Source organism: Elephas maximus, chromosome 12, assembly GCF_024166365.1.
Source record: "Elephas maximus indicus isolate mEleMax1 chromosome 12, mEleMax1 primary haplotype, whole genome shotgun sequence".
NCBI lineage: Eukaryota > Metazoa > Chordata > Mammalia > Proboscidea > Elephantidae > Elephas > Elephas maximus.
In genome coordinates, this window is record NC_064830.1 from 88495865 (window position 1) to 88514309 (window position 18445).

Here is an 18445-nt window from a genome sequence, read left to right on the forward strand (position 1 = left end):
ACTTAACATAGTAAAAATGTCTATTCTACCAAAAGCCATCTATACATACAATGCACTTCCGATCAAAATTCCAATGACATTTTTTAATGTGATGGAGAAACAAATCACCAACTTCATATGGAAGGGAAAAAAGCCTCGGATAAGTAAAGCATTACTGAAAAAGAAGAAGAAAGTGGGAGACCTCACTCTACCTGACTTTAGAACATATTATACAGCCACAGTAGTCAAACAGCCTGGTACTGGTACAACAGGCACACAGACCAATGGAACAGAATTGAGAACCCAGATATAAATCCATCCACATATGAGCAGCTGATATTTGACAAAGGCCCAGTGTCAGTTAATTGGGGAAAAGATAGTCTTTTTAACAAATGGTGCTGGCATAACTGGATATCCATTTGCAAACAAATGAAACAGGACCCATACCTCACACCATGCACAAAAACTAACTCCAAGTGGATCAAAGACCTAAACATAAAGACTAATACAATAAAGACCATGGAAGAAAAAATAGGGACGTTAGGAGCCCTAATACAAGGCATAAACAGAATATAAAACATTACCAAAAATGACAAAGAGAAACCAGATAACTGGGAGCTCCTAAAAATCAAACACCTATACTCATCTAAAGACTTCACCAAAAGAGTAAAAAGACCACCTACAGATTGGGAAAGAATTTTCAGCTATGACATCTCCGACCAGTGCCTGATCTCTAAAATCTATATGATTGTGTTAAAACTCAACCACAAAAAGACAAACAACTCAATCAAGAAGCGGGCAAAGGATATGAACACACACTTCACTAAAGAAGATATTCAGGCAGCTAACAGATACATGAGAAAATGCTCTCGATCATTAGCCATTAGAGAAATGCAAATTAAAACTATGATGAGATTCCATCTCACCCCAACAAGGCTGGCATTAATCCAAAAAACACAAAATAATAAATGTTGGAGAGGCTGCGGAGAGATTGGAACTCTTATACACTGCTGGTGGGAATGTAAAATGGTACAACCACTTTGGAAATCTATCTGGTGTTTTCTTAAAAAGTTAGAAATAGAACTACCATACAACCCAGATATACCACTCCTCGGAATATACCCTAGAGGAATAAGAGCCTTCACACGAACAGATATATGCACACCCGTGTTTATTGCAGCTCTGTTTACAATAGCAAAAAGCTGGAAGCAACCAAGGTGCCCCATCAACGGATGAATGGTTAAATAAATTGTGGTATACTCACACAATGGAATACTACGCATCGATAAAGAACAGTGACGAATCTGTGAAACATTTCATGACATGGAGGAACCTGGAAGGCATTATGCTGAGCGAAATTAGTCAGAGGCAAAAGGACAAATATTGTATAAGACCACTAATATAAGATCTTGAGAAACAGTATAAACTGAGAAGAACACATACTTTTGTGGTTACGAGGCGGGGAGGGAGGGAGGGTGGGAGAGGGTTATTTACTGATTAGTCAGTAGATAAGAACTACTTTAGGTGAAGGGAAGGACAATACTCAATACATGGAAGGTCAGCTCAACTGGACTGGACCAAAAGCTAAGAAGTTTCCGGGGATAAACTGAATGCTTTGAAGGTCAGTGGAGCAAGGGCGGGGGCTTGGGGACTATAGCTTAAGGGGACTTCTAAGTCAATTGGCAAAATAAATTCTATTAGGAAACATTTTGCATCCCACTTTGAAGTGTGGCACCTGGGGTCTTAAATGCTAACAAGCAGCCATCTAAGATGCATCAATTGGTCTCAACCCACCTGGATCAAAGAAGAATGAAGAACACCAAGGTCACACGATAACTATGACCCCAAAGGACAGAAAGGGTCACATGAACTAGAGACTTACATCATCCTGAGATGAGAAGAACTAGATGGTGCCCGGCCACAACGGATGACTGCCCTGACACGGAGCACAACAAAGAACCCCTGAGGGAGCAGGAGAACAGTGGGATGCAGACCCCAAATTCTCATAAAAAGACCAGACTTAATGGTTTGACTGAGACTAGAAGAATCCCGGCGGTCATGGTCCCCAAACCTTCTGTTGGCCCAGGACAGGAACCATTCCTGAAGACAACTCATCAGACATGGAACGGACTGGACAATGGGTTGGAGAGAGATGCTGATGAAGAGTGAGCTACTTGTATCAGGTGGACACTTGAGACTGTGTTGGTATCTCCTGTCTAGAGGGGAGACAGGAGGGTAGAGATGGTTAGAAACTGGCAAAAACGGTCAAGAAAGGAGAGACTGGAATGAGGGAGCGGGCTGACTCATCAGGAGGAGAGTAAATGGGAGTATGGAGTAAGGTGTATATAAGCTTATATGTGACAGACTGACTTGATTTGTAAACTTTCACTTAAAGCACAATAAAAATTATTTTAAAAAAACCCTATGGAGCACAGCTCTACTCTGACACACACATGGGGTTGCCATGAGTGGGAATCAACTTGGAAAAAAAAAAAAAAAAAAAAAACCCTATGGAGCATAATTCTACTCTGACACACACAGGGTCACCATGAGCTGGAATGACTCAGTGACAACCGGTTTATCTTTCAATAAGCCACACATTAACAAGATCTGCAGAAATATAAAACAATGCCATGCTTCTCAGTAAGTTTTTCTGTTTGCTTTGGAAAATATAATTTTTTTTATTAAGATGTATTATTTGTTAATATATTTAATAGGGTCATTATGGTTACTTTTAATAAATTAATATGTATTTTTTCAATTTTCTCAGTTTCAATATCGATAGATATAACCTATGTAAACAAAAGCTCTTTGAGGAACTCAATAATTTTTAAAAGTAAAGGGATCCAGAAACCAAAAATTTGAGAACTGCTGAGCTACTCCAGGTATGGTCCATGGACCTCAAGGGCAGATTATCCAAGAGGCAAGGTAAGCACAATGCTTTACCTTGCTTACTGAATCATTTGCCTGTCAGACATTATAAATTTGAAAAGAGGCTTTGATTCTGTAGGAAGGTACTGTGGGGCTGGGAGAGAGACAGATGGCAGTCATACCTAGAAGCAGAACCTTTGATGTGGTGAAAAGATGTGAAACTGTTCACTACAGATGATCTCGTAAGCAAGGTAGGCATTGTGTTCACCTTGCCTATTGGATAATCCACCCCTGACGGGTCTGCATCATCAATAAATCTGGGAGCTTGTCGGGAAGGCAAAGTATCATGCCCCTACACCCGCTACTAAAGTAGAACCTCCAGGGGTGGGTCAAAGGAATCTGTGCTTTTACAAGCTCTCTCTCTTATATTTGCTTTATTTTTTAGAAGCACTGGACTAAAGAAAATCACACAAAATGAAATGGAGAAGAAACAAAGCTGTAACAATGATTGTAGAGGAGACAAAGAAAAACACTCAAAACTATAAGAGGAGAAAACTTTCCTGAAATAAGGATGTGATTCTACAAGATGAAAAGGAATATTCTATCCCGAGAAAAAAATTATAGAGCGTGATCAATACTAAGAGCATCAGGAATAAGGAAGGAATCTAGGCAGAAACCTATGCCTAATTCAGACCGCTCCACAGAAACATTCAAAGCCAGAAGACAGCGATACAGTCTCTACAAGCTCTGGGGCAAAATATGACATAACTCAAAGTTCTCCTTTGAGTATAAAAGCAGATGGCAATTTTCTCAAATACATAAAAAACACAGATAATGTATCACTCACAAAATCTTCTTACAGAGGATACTGGACAACGAAATTATGCAGACAAAGAAATGAATCAAAATGAACAATTAAGAAATGGTGAAGCTGTGGCAAAAAGATCAAGGCAGACATTGAATTAAATATAGAATTAAGACTAAACAAATGTAGGAATTATAGAAGGCTATGCTAGCTCTTTTTTCCATCTTTCACAAGCATGAAGTCTCAAAATATATGGCCTAAAATTAAAACATGTAATAAGAAATTGGTTTTCATAATCTTTTTCTTAACCTTAGAATTATCTTTTAGGAAGTACAAGGCTAAGTCAAAAAGTATTGCTACTAGGGTTCCAGTTCATACATGCACAGGTTTATTCCAAACAAAACATGTTTAAACATGTCTCTGAGATCAGTGGATGGCTGCAGACAAGTTCTCTCAGTAATACGCTCATCTTAGATTTTGAGGCCAGGGCTAATATCAAATTAACAATACTGAAGTAGGCATCTTCCCAAATCACTGAAGCTTTGCGACAAGTTTATAGGAATGCTGTCCCACATTAAACAATGGTTTTTAGATGGACCAAGCATTTCAAGGAAGTTTGAGAAGACCTCAAAGATAAGCCAAGGGAACACCGCTCAGAAGGTTAAGGCAACTGTTTTTTTGGGATTCCAAAGGGGTAATTTTGATAGAATTTCTCTTAGGACACAGGATGATCATGGGTGCTCACTATGAAAAAGTTTTAAGAAAACTGAAAATTGCTTTGGTAAGAAAAAGGTCAGAAAAGTTGTGCCAAGGAATTTTTTCCATCCTGACAAGGTACCTGCTCATTCTTTGAGGGTAGCAAGGGCAATCCTACAAGAATTTCGTTGGGAAACCTTACCCCATCCACCCTATAGCCCTGATCTTGCCTTTTTAGACTCTTTTTCGTTCCCAAAAACTCAAAGAACATTTAAAAGGAACACAATTTGAGTCCCTCGAGAATGCCAAAACTGCTGTTTTGACATGGTGTAAATCGAAGAAACAGAAAATCTTCAGAGAAAGGTTAAAAAGATGGAAACACCATCTTTAGAAGGGTACAGACCTAGATAAAGGACGTGTCAAGAAACAACAGCTTCGAGGTTTTGATATTTTTTTCAATAAGGGTTTCTATGATTTTGTAGCAATACTTTTTGACTTACCCTCATACTACCCCTTGTGGAAAAAGCACCTCAAGGTGAACGATTCCATCAGTTTAATATCTTGAAAGTCAAGTAAAACTAAAATGTAATTTTTATAAAAAACATGACGCCATTTTGTCTTTGTATCTAATCTAACGTATCCTATCTGTAGCTGTGTATAAAGAGAAGTCTTAAACGATGAAATGTTATTTGATGTTATTCTTGTATGATGGCACACTGGATAAATTTTTACACTTTTTATACTTTATAAAGCAGCAGTTCTCAAATATTTTGGACTCAGAACCCCTTTATACTCTTAAATATTACTGAGAATCCCAAAGAGCTCTTATTTATGCAGGTTATTTCTATTGATATTTGCCATATTAAAAGTTAAAACTGATAATTTTTTTTAATATTTATTAATTTCTCTATAAACCATAAACCCATTGCATTCAGCTTCATGCAGATATGCAATCAAAAAAGTGAGAAGTATTTTAATGGCCTTTTCAGATAACTGTGGCTATTCTTTAATATTATACTAAAATTTGACCAGTACAAAATTTTTTAAAGGTTAATTGTGATGTGGAATTTAAAACCATATCAATGAGTTTTTTTTATTCTGTATATTCGTGAGAAAATGGGGGTAAAAATGACTATGTGTTAATATTTTTATGAGTATATATTTGACCTCTGGGATCCTCTGAAAGGGTTTAGGGACCTCCAGACATTCCCATGCTTATTGAGAAATCACTGCCTTATACTGCTGGATGAACATGAACATACAAACAAGTCAATTAACCATTCTTAGCCTCAATCTCCTCAGCCATTTGAATGAGGATTTTTGTACTTTATTAATAAGGGGTTTAATCTCCTTTGTTAAACACAGATTAAAAAACTGTCCCTATTCTAAGTCTCAGACAAATTTTTTCGCAACAGGACTGCTCAAGAGAAAGTAGAACATCAATGATAGTAAGAATAGCTACCATTTGCTAGAACTGCAGTCCCTAAGTGGTATAAATGGTTAACTCACTCGGCTGTTAACCAAAAGGTTGGCAGTTCAAGTCCACCCAGAGGACTTCAAAAGAAAGGCCAAAAAATCAGCCACTGAAAACCCTATGGAGCACAGTTCCACTCTGACACACATGAGAGGTTGCCATGAATCAACATCAGCTCGATGGTTATCATTTGCTGTGTTCTTACTACTGGCTTGGCACTGCACCGAACACTTTACATGTATATTCTCACACGTGTAATGCTCACAACTTCAGGGCAAAGAATACTATTATCTGCATTTACAGACTGTTAGAATACTTACAGCACGAACAGACTGCTTCCCAAGGTCCCTCAGCTAGTAAGAGGTTGAGCTGAAACTGAAACCCAGGTCTGGCCCCAGAGGCTATACCCCTTCCCGGAACACAAGTCAACTGGAAAAATTATGCAACCAGGAAAAATGATAACTAAGAAAGTGAATATTCAAATATAGAAAAATACATATGATCGAAAGTCATGTGGAAACAACCAAAATGTAAAATGGCATGTGCAGGAAGATATATGCACATGGACAAAGACCGAACAGGATTATGTGAAGGTAAAAGCTGTTTAGAGGATGACCTTTGATTTTTTTTCTCAAAAAAATTATTTCTCAATAAAAATGCTTTTACTCAAATTTAAATGTTTCAAGGTATTTTAGTAGATTATGGAACAGTTTCTTTAAAATGTATTTTAATCAAAGTGGGAGGAATCACTACAGGACAGGGTCTCTGCTTCATACTGCAGTTAAGAAAACAAGTTACCTACATAAGAGGGTACCCTCGGCGAGTGACTTTATCTTTCCTGCACTGGACCAGGCTGTGGCAGCAATATGTAGCCATTTCCAGAGGTTGGCGGACTCTGAGGTACTTACTAACAACAAAAACACAATGGAAACATTTGCAATGGGATTTCATGCAGAGATCTCCATTTTTTTTTAAAGTATTGAAATTTTGTGTTTTCTATTCAGATCTCAAGGTTTCTTAACCTTGGCACCACTGAAATTTTGGACTGGATCATTCTTTGTTTTGGGAGCTGTCCTATGCATTGTAGGATGTTTAGCAGCACTGGCCTCCACTCACTAGATGCTAGTAGCACTCCCCCAGTTGTGCTAACCAAAAAATGTCTCCAGACATTGCCAAATGTCCCCTGGGCAGCAAAACTGTCCCGGTTGAGGACCATGGACCTAATAGCAGGCTCATTCATGAAAATGGGGGGAAACTCTTCAAGGAGCCCTTGGGAGAAGGAAATGGAATCACACGAGTTGCAAGTGATCCTACCAAGTCCTACCTGTGTACAGGTAGCTTATAAGGAAACATGAAAAAATTTGCTAGTATAAAAAGAGATGCAATTTGGAAGGTGCTTTGGATAAAGCTACGAATTGGTCTCCATAATTCTAGTTCTCTAATAAACCTCCACTCTAAAAAACTTTTCATCACTAGTCCATGTACAGATCTATATTTGAAATTATATACCACGTGGACTAGAAAAATATGATCCCTAATTTTTAACGAACATGGAAGACCAAAGAACCGACGCCTTTGAATTACAGTGTTGGCAAAGAACTATACCACGGACTGCCAGAAGAATGAACAAGTCTGTCTTGGAAGAAGTACAGCCAGAATGCTCCTCAGAAGCAAGGATGGCGAGACTGCATCTTACATACTTTGGACATGTTGTCAGGAGGGATCAGTCCCTGGAGAAAGACATCATGATTGGCAGAGTACAGGGTCAGCAGAAAAGAGGAAGACTCTCAACGAGGCGGACTGACACAGTGTTTAGGAATAGCTTGACTTATTCACTGGGCCCTAAGGTTTCTCAGAATGAAGTTCTTCTACAAAACTGAGCTTATGATCAAGAAAGCTAAACAATTTCTAGAAGTTTTTACTACCATTTAACTTGGTGTCTTAAGTGTGCAAAGTAGTTGAGTAAAAGCATCAAAATAAATGTTGGCTGAATCATCAACACTGCCTATGTAATGGAGCAAGATCTGATGACCTCACTTGCAACTGTCATAAAGAGAAAAAAATTGTAACAAATCAATACGCAATTTCTTCTTCTTCTTTTTTTTTTTTTCCTTTTGAAAGGGGAAGTACACCCAGCTTAGAAGCTTACTTAACTCCCTAGGCCACCATGGTCTCAATTTATCTTGCTTTTCTCAAATACAAAAATCCAACAGTTCAAAGCTTTTTAATAGACTCTAGGAGGCAATTCTTAAGAAGTAAGCACCATATTTTTGGGTTTTGTTTGTATCTAAATGTCACATGAGCTCACATTTCACTGAACTTCATAAAAAAAACCTAGGCAACACGTAATATAAAAGGTAAACATGTTTGGTTTGTAGTACATGACAAACCCCAACCTAGGCCCCAGAAAAATAAAGTCTATCAAAGTATAAACAGAGTTAGTTCACAACATATATCTGAATAAAGCCAACTAAAACACACAGTTCTTGATAGTGGAAAACTTAAACTGGAGTCTAAGCTGATATTCAAGCATCTAAAAACAAATCTAATTCAAAAGAACTAATCTTTGCAAACTGTATTTAAACTAAATGAAAAATTTAATAACCAGCCAAATTGAGGGAGATTCCAAAGCGTTTACTCAAAATCAGATCTCTGTAATCACCTGCAAAATTTTCTTTTCTCATTCAAATATTGCAAAACATAAATGTGCTGAGCCACCTCAACTATCCACCTCAAGAATGGCTGGCAACGAAATACAAATAAAGTTCAATTTCCTGGGGCTCTTAATATAGTCTAGAATTCTATAGTATGTTTTAATCTAAGAGCGGTGTGACAGATGAGACTCTAATAGGTTTTAATCCAAAAGAAATATGATAAATGGAATTTGGAATAAATTAGTATACTATGAGCAGTCCTCAAGGCTTCAGGATATATTTTCAATTTTAAAATAACTGCAAGAATTTCAACTTCTACATATTAACAACCACCAAACCAAACCCACAGCTGTCAAGTCGATTCTGACTCATAGCGACCCTGTAGGACAGAGAACTGCCCGACAGGGTTTCCAAGGAGCAACTGGTGGATTGGAACTGCTGACCTTTTGGTTAGCAGCCGAGCTCTTAACCAGTGTGCCACCGGGGCTCTCATATTAACAACAGGCTACATGAAACAGCTTGGGTTTAGAGACATCTAATTTCAACAACGCATTTCCTTGAGGTAAACAAGAAAGATGTGGAAATTTTCTCATTAGCCACATCAACCTTTCCAGTAGAGGAAGAAATATGTGCCAATTCACAGGACGTACTCTACTTCAAAAGCATTTGTGATTATTTGGTGTAAACAGAAGCATTTAGAAACCAAAAGTTCCTGCTCAGACACAATTTCCCCTTTCCATCCATCCTTGAAAGTAGTCATTTTTAAATAAACTTTACTCGAACTGTTAAAACAAAAATTAATACCTGAATAATAACTAGCAACTGTAAACTATTTAATAAAATAGCCACTATAAATGCCCAAGCTTTATTAAATTATTCTTAACTGATATAAATTCAAAAACAATCCTACTGCAACTGGTCCCCATCTGTCCTGGCCAACATGACTTCTCCCTGAGTCAAGTGGGGAGGAAGGCACTCTACATTTCTCTGCCCTCTCCTTCAGCCCCTGCAGAGCCACAAAACAGACCTGTCAAGCCCACAGGATCATACCAACTTCAGCTCAAACAACACAGCCATGAAGTTTGAAAAAAGGGAAAAAACGAGTATAACAAACCGAGAGAGACAGCAATTATAAACTGGAGGGGATGGGACAGAAGGTCAAAGGTGCCGTCTTCACGATGAGCAAGGAACGAGCAAAATGCATGAGTTCAAAATCTTGTATCAGAATGTTCAAGCACTCGCCAGGAACTAAGAAAGCTAGCTACTCAGAAAACATGGGCAGAAAGACCAAAAATAGATGAAGAATCATTATCTGTGTCTGGCCTAGATAAGCTATTGCTACCCTGACTCCCAACTCATTTAAAAAGAGGAATGCCATATGTGGCAGGCAGACCATACCACTTTCTCCTGAGGTCGGGGATGGTGGTGGAGTAGCGGCAGTAACACTGTGTTTGTCCCAGACAGTCTCTAAGATACCTACCAAGAAAAGAAAAACTGAGTTAGAGAGAAATAAAGCCTAGCATATGAAAATCAGATTAGAAAGAAAGGTTGATTGATCCATTTAATCAAACACCAGTATTTAAACATCCCTCTTTCAACCATACGTTTCCCTCTAGCTAATGGCTATGTCTCTTCACTCCCAGCTCTCTTCTAGAAAGTACTGTCCCCACCCAGAGCATCTCTGTTGCTTCACAATCTTGCAGTGTGGTTTCTCTCCCACTATGCACTGACATTGGGCTTTGCCTAGGTCACTTCGTTGCTAAGTCCATTCAGTGGCCACTTGATCCTTATCCTCCTTGACCACTCTGTGGCATTCCAGGCCACTGCCCAAACCCTTCTCTAGAACCCATGGTACTACTCTTTCTGGTTTTTCTCCTGTTTCTTTAAACTCAATTCACTCTTTCAGTTATCTTCATCCTCAGCCCATCACTTAAGTACACATCTTCTCCAGGTTCCCTCATCAGCCCTCTTTTCTTCTCATTTCACTCTCTCTTTTACTTCCATGGCTTAAACAAAACATATCCTGAAGCCTCTCAAGTCTCTCTCTCAGCCCAAAACTCATCCTGACTATATATGCCAAGCTCAATGTCACATCACAGGGATTTAGAGACAAGGCAAGCATTCATAGACCCGTACAGCCAACTGCTTCCTGACAACACCACTGGATATCCCAAAATCAACTCATCCTCCTTCACAAACCTGCCACCACTTCTCTTATGTTCCTCACCCAGTAAATGGCACCACTCTATGCAATCTCAGCATCTGGCCTTTGCACATGCCACCTGGCCTCACCTACCCTGCTCACAGTCTTTGATGCTATGGCCCACCCCACCCACAATTCATGCCAAACTGCATGCTGTTCTTGAACATACAACCTCTTTTTCAATCTCTAAGCTGCTCTCCTCCCGCCAGTCCCAACTTGACCTCTCTACCAGACTCACTGCTCTGTCTGTCCCTCTGGGTTCCCCTCAGCTGTCACCTCCTCTAGAAAGTCTTCCTGCCCACTCAGTTTTATCTGCACCTAGAATGTACCTCTATTATAACTCTTAAAACATTTTTTTTTTTAAACTGTTTGTCTATCTCCCCCATTAGACTATAAATTACTAAAGGGCAGGGACTGTGTTTTATTTCTCTTTATACACCCTGGACAGAACCTGGCACATAAGATGATCATAAAGGCTTCTGAAAATATTTTGTTCTCAAAATATTTAATATTACAACATGGATGTAATACAACCTTGAAAACATGCTAAGTGAAAAGAAGCCAGGCACAAAAGGCCACATATGATTCCATTTATATGAAATATCCAGAATAAGCAAATCCATAGAAACGGAAAGCAGATTAGTGTTTACCAGGGGCTGGGGTTAGGGGGAAAGGGAATGGGGGTGATTGCTAATGGATATGGCATTTTTTTGGGGGGGGTGATGAAAACATTCTGGAAGTAGTTAGCGGTAATGGTTGCACAACCTTGTGAATACACTAAAAACCACTCAATCGTTATACTTCAAAACTGTGAATTTTATGGTATATATTTCTCAATTTGAAAATATGTTTAATATGCTACTAAGAACAGCAGGATATGAAGGTGTAAGACATAGTTTCTAACTCTAGGAATTTTCCATCCAGTCAGGGTGTCAATAAATGTGCTGAATGCTCTGAGGTTTGGGTTTCTCCTGGGAATTTGGGGAAGAATGCGGAGGGTAAATGATAAGTTCACTTTTGATCATTCTTGCAACCAATTTTAAGTGCTCACTACATGCCAAGCACTGAACTGGATATACAAAAGAGAAAAATTCCTAGACATCCAAAAAGAAACACTGGGTAGGGGGAGTTGGAAATAAAAACATTTCTTTTCACAACATTCCTTCAAATAACCAGCCCAGGCTCTTGGTGCCTCAAGGACCTCGGGACTGGGCACTTTACATCAGCCTCCTAACTTGTAGGGTCTCATGGCAGCACAGCAGTTCTGGCCCTCATGACCCTCCACTCTCTTTCTGTCTCATTTTATAGTTTGCTTTCTTTTTATTCTTACCCTTCACACAACGTCATGAAGCTCTAATAAAACAGAAGAGGTAAAAGTAAGAAAATGCTACATACAGCTCTGTCTCACTTCCCTACCAAAAAAAAAAAAACCCCAAACCAAACCTACTGCCATCGAGTCGATTCCGACTCCTAGCAACCCTAAAGGACAGAGTAAAACTGCCCCATAGAGTTTCCAAGGAGCCCCTGGTGGATTTGACCTGCCGACCTCTTGGTTAGCAGCCGTAGCACTTAACCACTACACCACCAGGGTTTCCCACTTCCCTATACAGAATCTGAAATTTAACACCTCCTGGTCTTAAATTCAAATTATTTTAAGTGTGTGCCACCCACCATATTTAGAACACAGTAAAAGGCATTTCAATCACGTTCCCGTGACCTATTCTATATACCTCATTAATCGTAGTTATTTTAACACCCAACTGATGAAAAACTACGAGGAAAATCAGTCACATTTTTTAAGGTCTTACTATGTTCTAGACACTGCGTTAGGTGCCAGGAATATAGCACTAAATTCTTTCCATGTTTATGTTCGGCCTCAGGGACAGCTAAAACAACTGCTCAAAATTTCTGAGTGCTAGGGCCTGAGCTCCAGGCATCTGTCGGCAGGCCTCTGTCTCTTGGCACCACCAAGCTACTTACCTGTCAGTAGCCCGAGCACTGTCTGCACCTGGTCTAGCAGCAGCTTCCGCAACTCCTCCTTCCGAGCCACACTGAGGTCTTCACGGGGACAAGCCAGTTCCTCTGAAGTTGTCTTCAACATGATCAGCCCAAGGGGGGTTGTCACAGGGGACTGGATCAACTGCCAGGAAAAAGCAAGTTCTGAGTGCAGCATCTGGCTAATCAGGTACAAAGAGGGCTAAGTAGCGTTAAAGTTGCGAAGTACCTCTGTGTGTTTAATCTTATATGAACAGACTGCATAAATCAACCCTTTAGAAAAATGACTTACAGTCTTATCTTATTTAAAGACAAAGTCTAATACTATGAATAGCAAGACAACAATGCTCTTTTACACCTAACACGTACATCTAATTTTTATGTCTGCCCACATTCCCAACAGTGCCTTGGTTACTTTGCTGAGACTGATATATTAATGATATCTTCTCAGTTTTACTCAGGTGTTAAATCCAATTTACATTTCTAAATCTTACAAGCCTAAACTTGCAGGCATCAAAAAAGTTCAAGAGCAAATACATCATTAAACCAGGACCAGGTTATGACTTTGCAAGTACCTATACTGGTGGTGCAGTGGTTAAGAGCTCAGTTGCTAACTGAAAGGTCGGCAGTTTGAATCCACCAGCCACTCCTTAAGAAACCCTATGGGGCAGTTCTACTCTAACCTACAGTGTCACTATGAATTGGAATCAACTGGAAGGCAACAGGTTTTTTTTTTGTAAAGCAAATTAGTTACTCTTCAACCACCTACAATACTCTCAAACTATACTGAGGAAAGTTTCATTAAACAAGAGACAGAAAACAACCGTACGCCTTCAAAAGCCCAACATTTACTTATATCTTTCCAATTAATTTCGCAAAATTCAAAGCAATTCATCTTTGAATTACATCTATTTTTTTCAGTGTCCAGAAACAGTAAAAGTAAGCGTGTTATAACTAAAATTCGCTGTCAAGTTAAATGCTACAATTCATTATTTAAAAAAAAAAAAATTTTTTTTAAAGAGCACTTGACCTTTTTCTTTCACCATAATTAACTTTAAATGTAGTTCACTGCCTTACACAAGCAAGTTTTTTATTTACTGAAGCCAGAAAACACGAGCTTCATGGTAGAGGAGGACACATAGGAACTGTGCCCATATAGGCCATATATTCTCCACTTCAAGGAACAGGGTACTTTCCTTTTCCTTAAGAAAAAGCTCATCCTGAAAAACTAGTAAATATTATATAACAATATAAACTCAAGGTAAATTCAACTGCCCTCAAAAGCAGCGCTATGTAAAACTAGCAGTGATTAAGGGTGTTACCCATGTTCCGTGTAAAACCAGTTCTCTTCAAACTATAACTTGAAAAGCATCCTCCAAAATTTTGCTCTTCATTTTCTACAAGTCTAGTCAGTAGGGAGAAAAAGAAAACTCCTCCTCTAGCAATTTTTCTTTACATAATAAGGTAGAGCTGACCCTTCGTAAGCATCTCTTTCCATTTGGAAACCTTTGGGTTAACAATCAGTATTCTAAAAGATTTGCATTACTTCTTCGTTTTCATTTCTTTCTTTCTCTTCTACCTCGTTTGTCTGTTTTTCCTTAAGTCCTCATTCTTATTCTTTCAGCCAGGAATAACATTTCATTTAGCAACACACTTTCCTATAGATGAAATGCTTCTGTTCTCCCCCGCGACAAAAGATTCCTACAGTATAGAAAATGTATCTTAAAGTTCTCTCATCACTGGGGGAAGGAGAGAAAGCTAGGAAAGAAATTGGCTGAAATGAAAGCTATTCTTTACTTGAAAAAGAACCGCCTGATAAAACACATTTTTTCTTCTCATTAGCTTTGTGTCCAGGAAGCTTTTTATTAATATGGTGTTTCCCCTTACCATCTGCACATATTGAATTTAAGCTCTTAACACAGGTAGCCTCTGCAGTTTAACAGACAATAAGCACCTTAGGGTTGAAGATCAAGTTCAAGTTTTTAGTGTGAGCTTCTAAGATGGTTCAACAATTTTTTATTTCTTCACCCGGTCAAAGAAGAAACAGCAACGCTTTTCTCTGCTCCTTGCCCCTTAATTATCCAGCCTCAGGCAAAATGCACAACCACAGGTCCACCTCAAGTTTTAGTGTTCACTTCAGGAATCTGAAGAACACAGCATAGAAAGCTGTGGTGTGTGTGTGCATGATGTGGGGAGGTGAAGAGAACAGGCGTCAGTTTCCACTTCAACTACTTCCTTCTCCAGTAACCTAGAAAGAGTGTAACCAACACAGAGAGCTCCAGGTATGTTTCTAGGGCCCCAAATCAATTCCCTTCTGCCTGGTATGGTGGCCTTCACAATTATAGCATACACAGCACAATGTCCCAGTGGACTGTCACAATTAAAGTTAAAACAAAAAACTATGAACACCAGACTGCAAACAGACCATGACGGAATTGAGCCAAATAAGAAACCTTTTAGAAGGCTTAATCAAAGGATTGTGTGATGATTAAGTTGATCCAGAACCAGTTTGGACTTATTCCCCAATACCTGATGGAAAGGTTTAATTTATTATCAGAAATGCCAGTAACCGAGCACCAATATGTCACACCATTGACTGGTTTTCATGGATAAATAGAGAATATTAAAATTGAAAAGAATTTTAAAGACTGCTTACTCCAACCCTCTCACTTTACAAAGAAAAAAATGGAGGTGCTAAAACCAAAGATGATTTGTGACAAAGATAGACATAGAACCCAGACACGCTCCTCCCAGTCCAGTGCCCTTTCCACTACGGGGTATTTCAAAATCATAAAGGCTGCATGCAGTTAAAGGAGTCAATTATGAAGAGCTGGAGAGGGAAGTAACAGAGAACAGAGGAGGACAACTAGAGCCTGTTTAAACCTCCATGTGCACTTCATCTAAAAATGCTCTTCTAAATTCTGTTTATAATTAATTATAATTAATTCAGCTCTTCAACAGTTGTGGAGTATCACTTGCTATTCCCTCTGTCTAAATCACTCTTCCCCTAAATACCCATGTGGCTCACTCCATCACTTTCACTCAGGTTTCTGCTCAAAGGCCTGTTTCTCAGAAAAGCCTCCCATGGCCATCCTATCTAGCACCCCTGGCATTCTCTATCTCCTTATCCTGGTTTTAATTCTCTTCATAACACTCATTAATTACCTGAAAGTATTTATTTGCTTATTGTAACCGATGGTCTCCTCCTCTAGGTTATAAACTCCATGAAGGCAAGGACTTTGTTTTATTCATTACTATATCCCCACCAAGTGCTTAATTAGCACCTGGCTGGTGCTCAGCAAATAGTTTGCGGAACAAATGCATGACTCTCCTTTGCTGTATAAATCCAACAAGTCTCTAGATAAATGAATCACTATAAAAAACAAACCAAAATTGAATGAAGGATTTTGTGCCACTCCGCGAGGCAATCTGAGTGATGCAACACAGATTTTTTCTTTTTAGTTACTGTATAATTCAAATGGCTTATAGGGAGAGCAGGCAGAGTATTAGAAATGGTATTTTTCTGGAAAATCCTTGAACCTACAATTACGGAGACTATAACCAATTTTCAAAGAATTTTTTTTCTATCAACTGTACAAAATATTTATTTCCTGCATACCCTAGACTGCTACAATAATGCGATGTTATTTTCACAGGATTAAATGAACACCGCCACCTCACTCTTGGCTTTTGTTGTTGTTGTGCGCCGCCAAGTCAATTCCAACTCATAGCGACCCCATGTAACACAGTAGAGTTGCCACACGGGGTTTTCTAGGCTGAGACAGTTATAGGAGCAGGATTGCCAGGTCTCTTCTCCCTCGGAGCCCCTGGAAGGTTCAAGCCGCCAACCTTTCAGTTAGCAATTGAGCACTTAACCATTGCATCACCAGGGCTCCTTTCTTGGCTTTTAGGTTCTACCTATTCCCTAATGACTTCCAAATCTTGACCTTTAGCTAGACCTCTTTCCTAAACCACAGACCCACATTTTCCAAAGACTAAGTTGATACCACACAGAAGGAACACACAAACCTTAAATGCATCTTCTGCCAAACTTAATTCACCATCTTTTGCCCAAACCCATTCTACCTTCCTTCATCCCTGGTCTGGTAAATAGCACCAAAACTTAACTCTGTGATCTAAGCCAGAAACCTGGGAGTCATTCTAGATTCCTCCCTTCCCTCATCCCTATCATTTAGTTACTGACCAAAGTCTCTTTAGTCCATTTCCTAAGTATCCCGCCTCCATCCACCAAATAGGTCTCTGCTTGGCTCAGATCTCCCTCATCTCACTCAGACTTCTCCAACAGCAACCTACTGGTCTCCTTCCCACTAGCCCCTCACCTCTGTAATCTAGACTCCACACTGCTGCTAAAGTTACTGTTCCCACATAAAAACATGGTATGTTTTCTCCCTTCTCGAAAACCATCGTTAGTTCCTAAGGAAGCACTACAAACTAAACATCGAAATCCCCTTGCAACAGCTGTCAACAGCTGATCTGGCTCCCACCCCTCAATCCAGCCTCTTATGCTGCCACTCCTCCATCATGCCTCATTACCAACAAGGCTAAAACACTTTAGCTCCTTGAGTCCAAATGCTATGCTACCACTACACTCTGCATACACTTCCACTACATCATATTGTTGGATAATTACTGTTTGCATAGCTATCTCCCCGTTAACTTGGGAAACTGTCGGAGGCCTTATCCTTGCACTCCCAAAAGGTGGCACAGCACCTAACAGGCTTTTAAGTATTTGCTGAATGAAATTTCACAAGGGATTAACGAGCGAGCCAGTATTTTTTTTTTCCTTTCTCCACTGTACAAAGATACACACGTCAAGAAGAAAAGGTTAACTGAATCAGATCATCTATCCTAAAATCACCTCGGTGCTGCAGCTCCAAAACACTAATCTTAAAACTCCTCTTCAAACAAGGAAATAATCACTTCTACAAACAAACTGTTTAAAAGATACCCAAGTTTCCTGGATTTGTTCTCAAAGTTTCCTTAAGTGTATCCTTACCTGTAAAATGTTAGTAAAAAAATCATGGTAGAACATTGGCCAATCTTGACGGCCAATGTCAACAATAACTTTGCAGAGCTTGTTCCGGATAAAGTAAGGTAAGGTTTTATGGTGAGCCAAAAGAAGTTTGGGCAGGCAGCTACGGATTTCCATCTTATCCTGAGATGGGACCCCAAGCCACATTTTATTGATCAGATTCTGAAAAATAAATACACATTTTTTAAGTTAGCAAACTGTACAAAAAATAACTGGTTTTCATCCCATGGTTAGCCATATCACCTCAAGTAAGAAACACTATCTTTTAAACAATGGTTTCAAGCAATCTGGCAATAATAAAAATATTCAAATCCTGTGTTATAACAATTTCATTCCTACGAAGATCTGCTAAACAAATAATTTAATAGAAACAAAAAGCTGTTCGTGCAAAAAATTTGTATTACACATTGTTTCTAATGGTCCCCCAAAAATGACAGAAACAATCTTAATGCCTGAAAATAAAAGAACTGCTTCATGGATAATGGTATGATCACTTACCGGAATATAATACAAAAGTAAGTGAAAAAAAGCAGAATACAAAATGTCAAGAGCAATCTGATAAAATTAGGTAAGAAAACAAAAACAAAAAAGGTGTGCATAGGAAGACAAAGATGAGAAGAGAGTTGATACAAACGAAAATTTTTGTGGTTGGGACCATAGGTGTTATGGGTATCATCCCTCCTCCCAACAAGTTTTTCTTTAATTATCTCTCTCT

At 39.0% G+C, this 18445-nt stretch overlaps 1 protein-coding gene across 5 annotated transcripts in view; it reads right to left on the reverse strand.

Annotated features, from left to right (window-relative positions):
- XPO6 (exportin 6) overlaps positions 1 to 18445 on the reverse strand; it is a 127326-nt gene that overhangs the window by 59592 nt on the left and 49289 nt on the right. For 2 of the 5 annotated variants that reach the window (XM_049903933.1, XM_049903932.1), the window contains exons 4-7: positions 17695 to 17892; positions 12663 to 12822; positions 9878 to 9955; positions 6628 to 6732 (exon numbers count right to left, since the gene is read on the reverse strand). In XM_049903933.1, the coding sequence (XP_049759890.1) occupies positions 6628 to 6732; positions 9878 to 9955; positions 12663 to 12822; positions 17695 to 17892 (541 nt within the window). The remainder of the gene's footprint in view (positions 1 to 6627; positions 6733 to 9877; positions 9956 to 12662; positions 12823 to 17694; positions 17893 to 18445) is intronic. The other 3 variants (XM_049903935.1, XM_049903934.1, XM_049903936.1) reach the window with 2 other exon arrangements.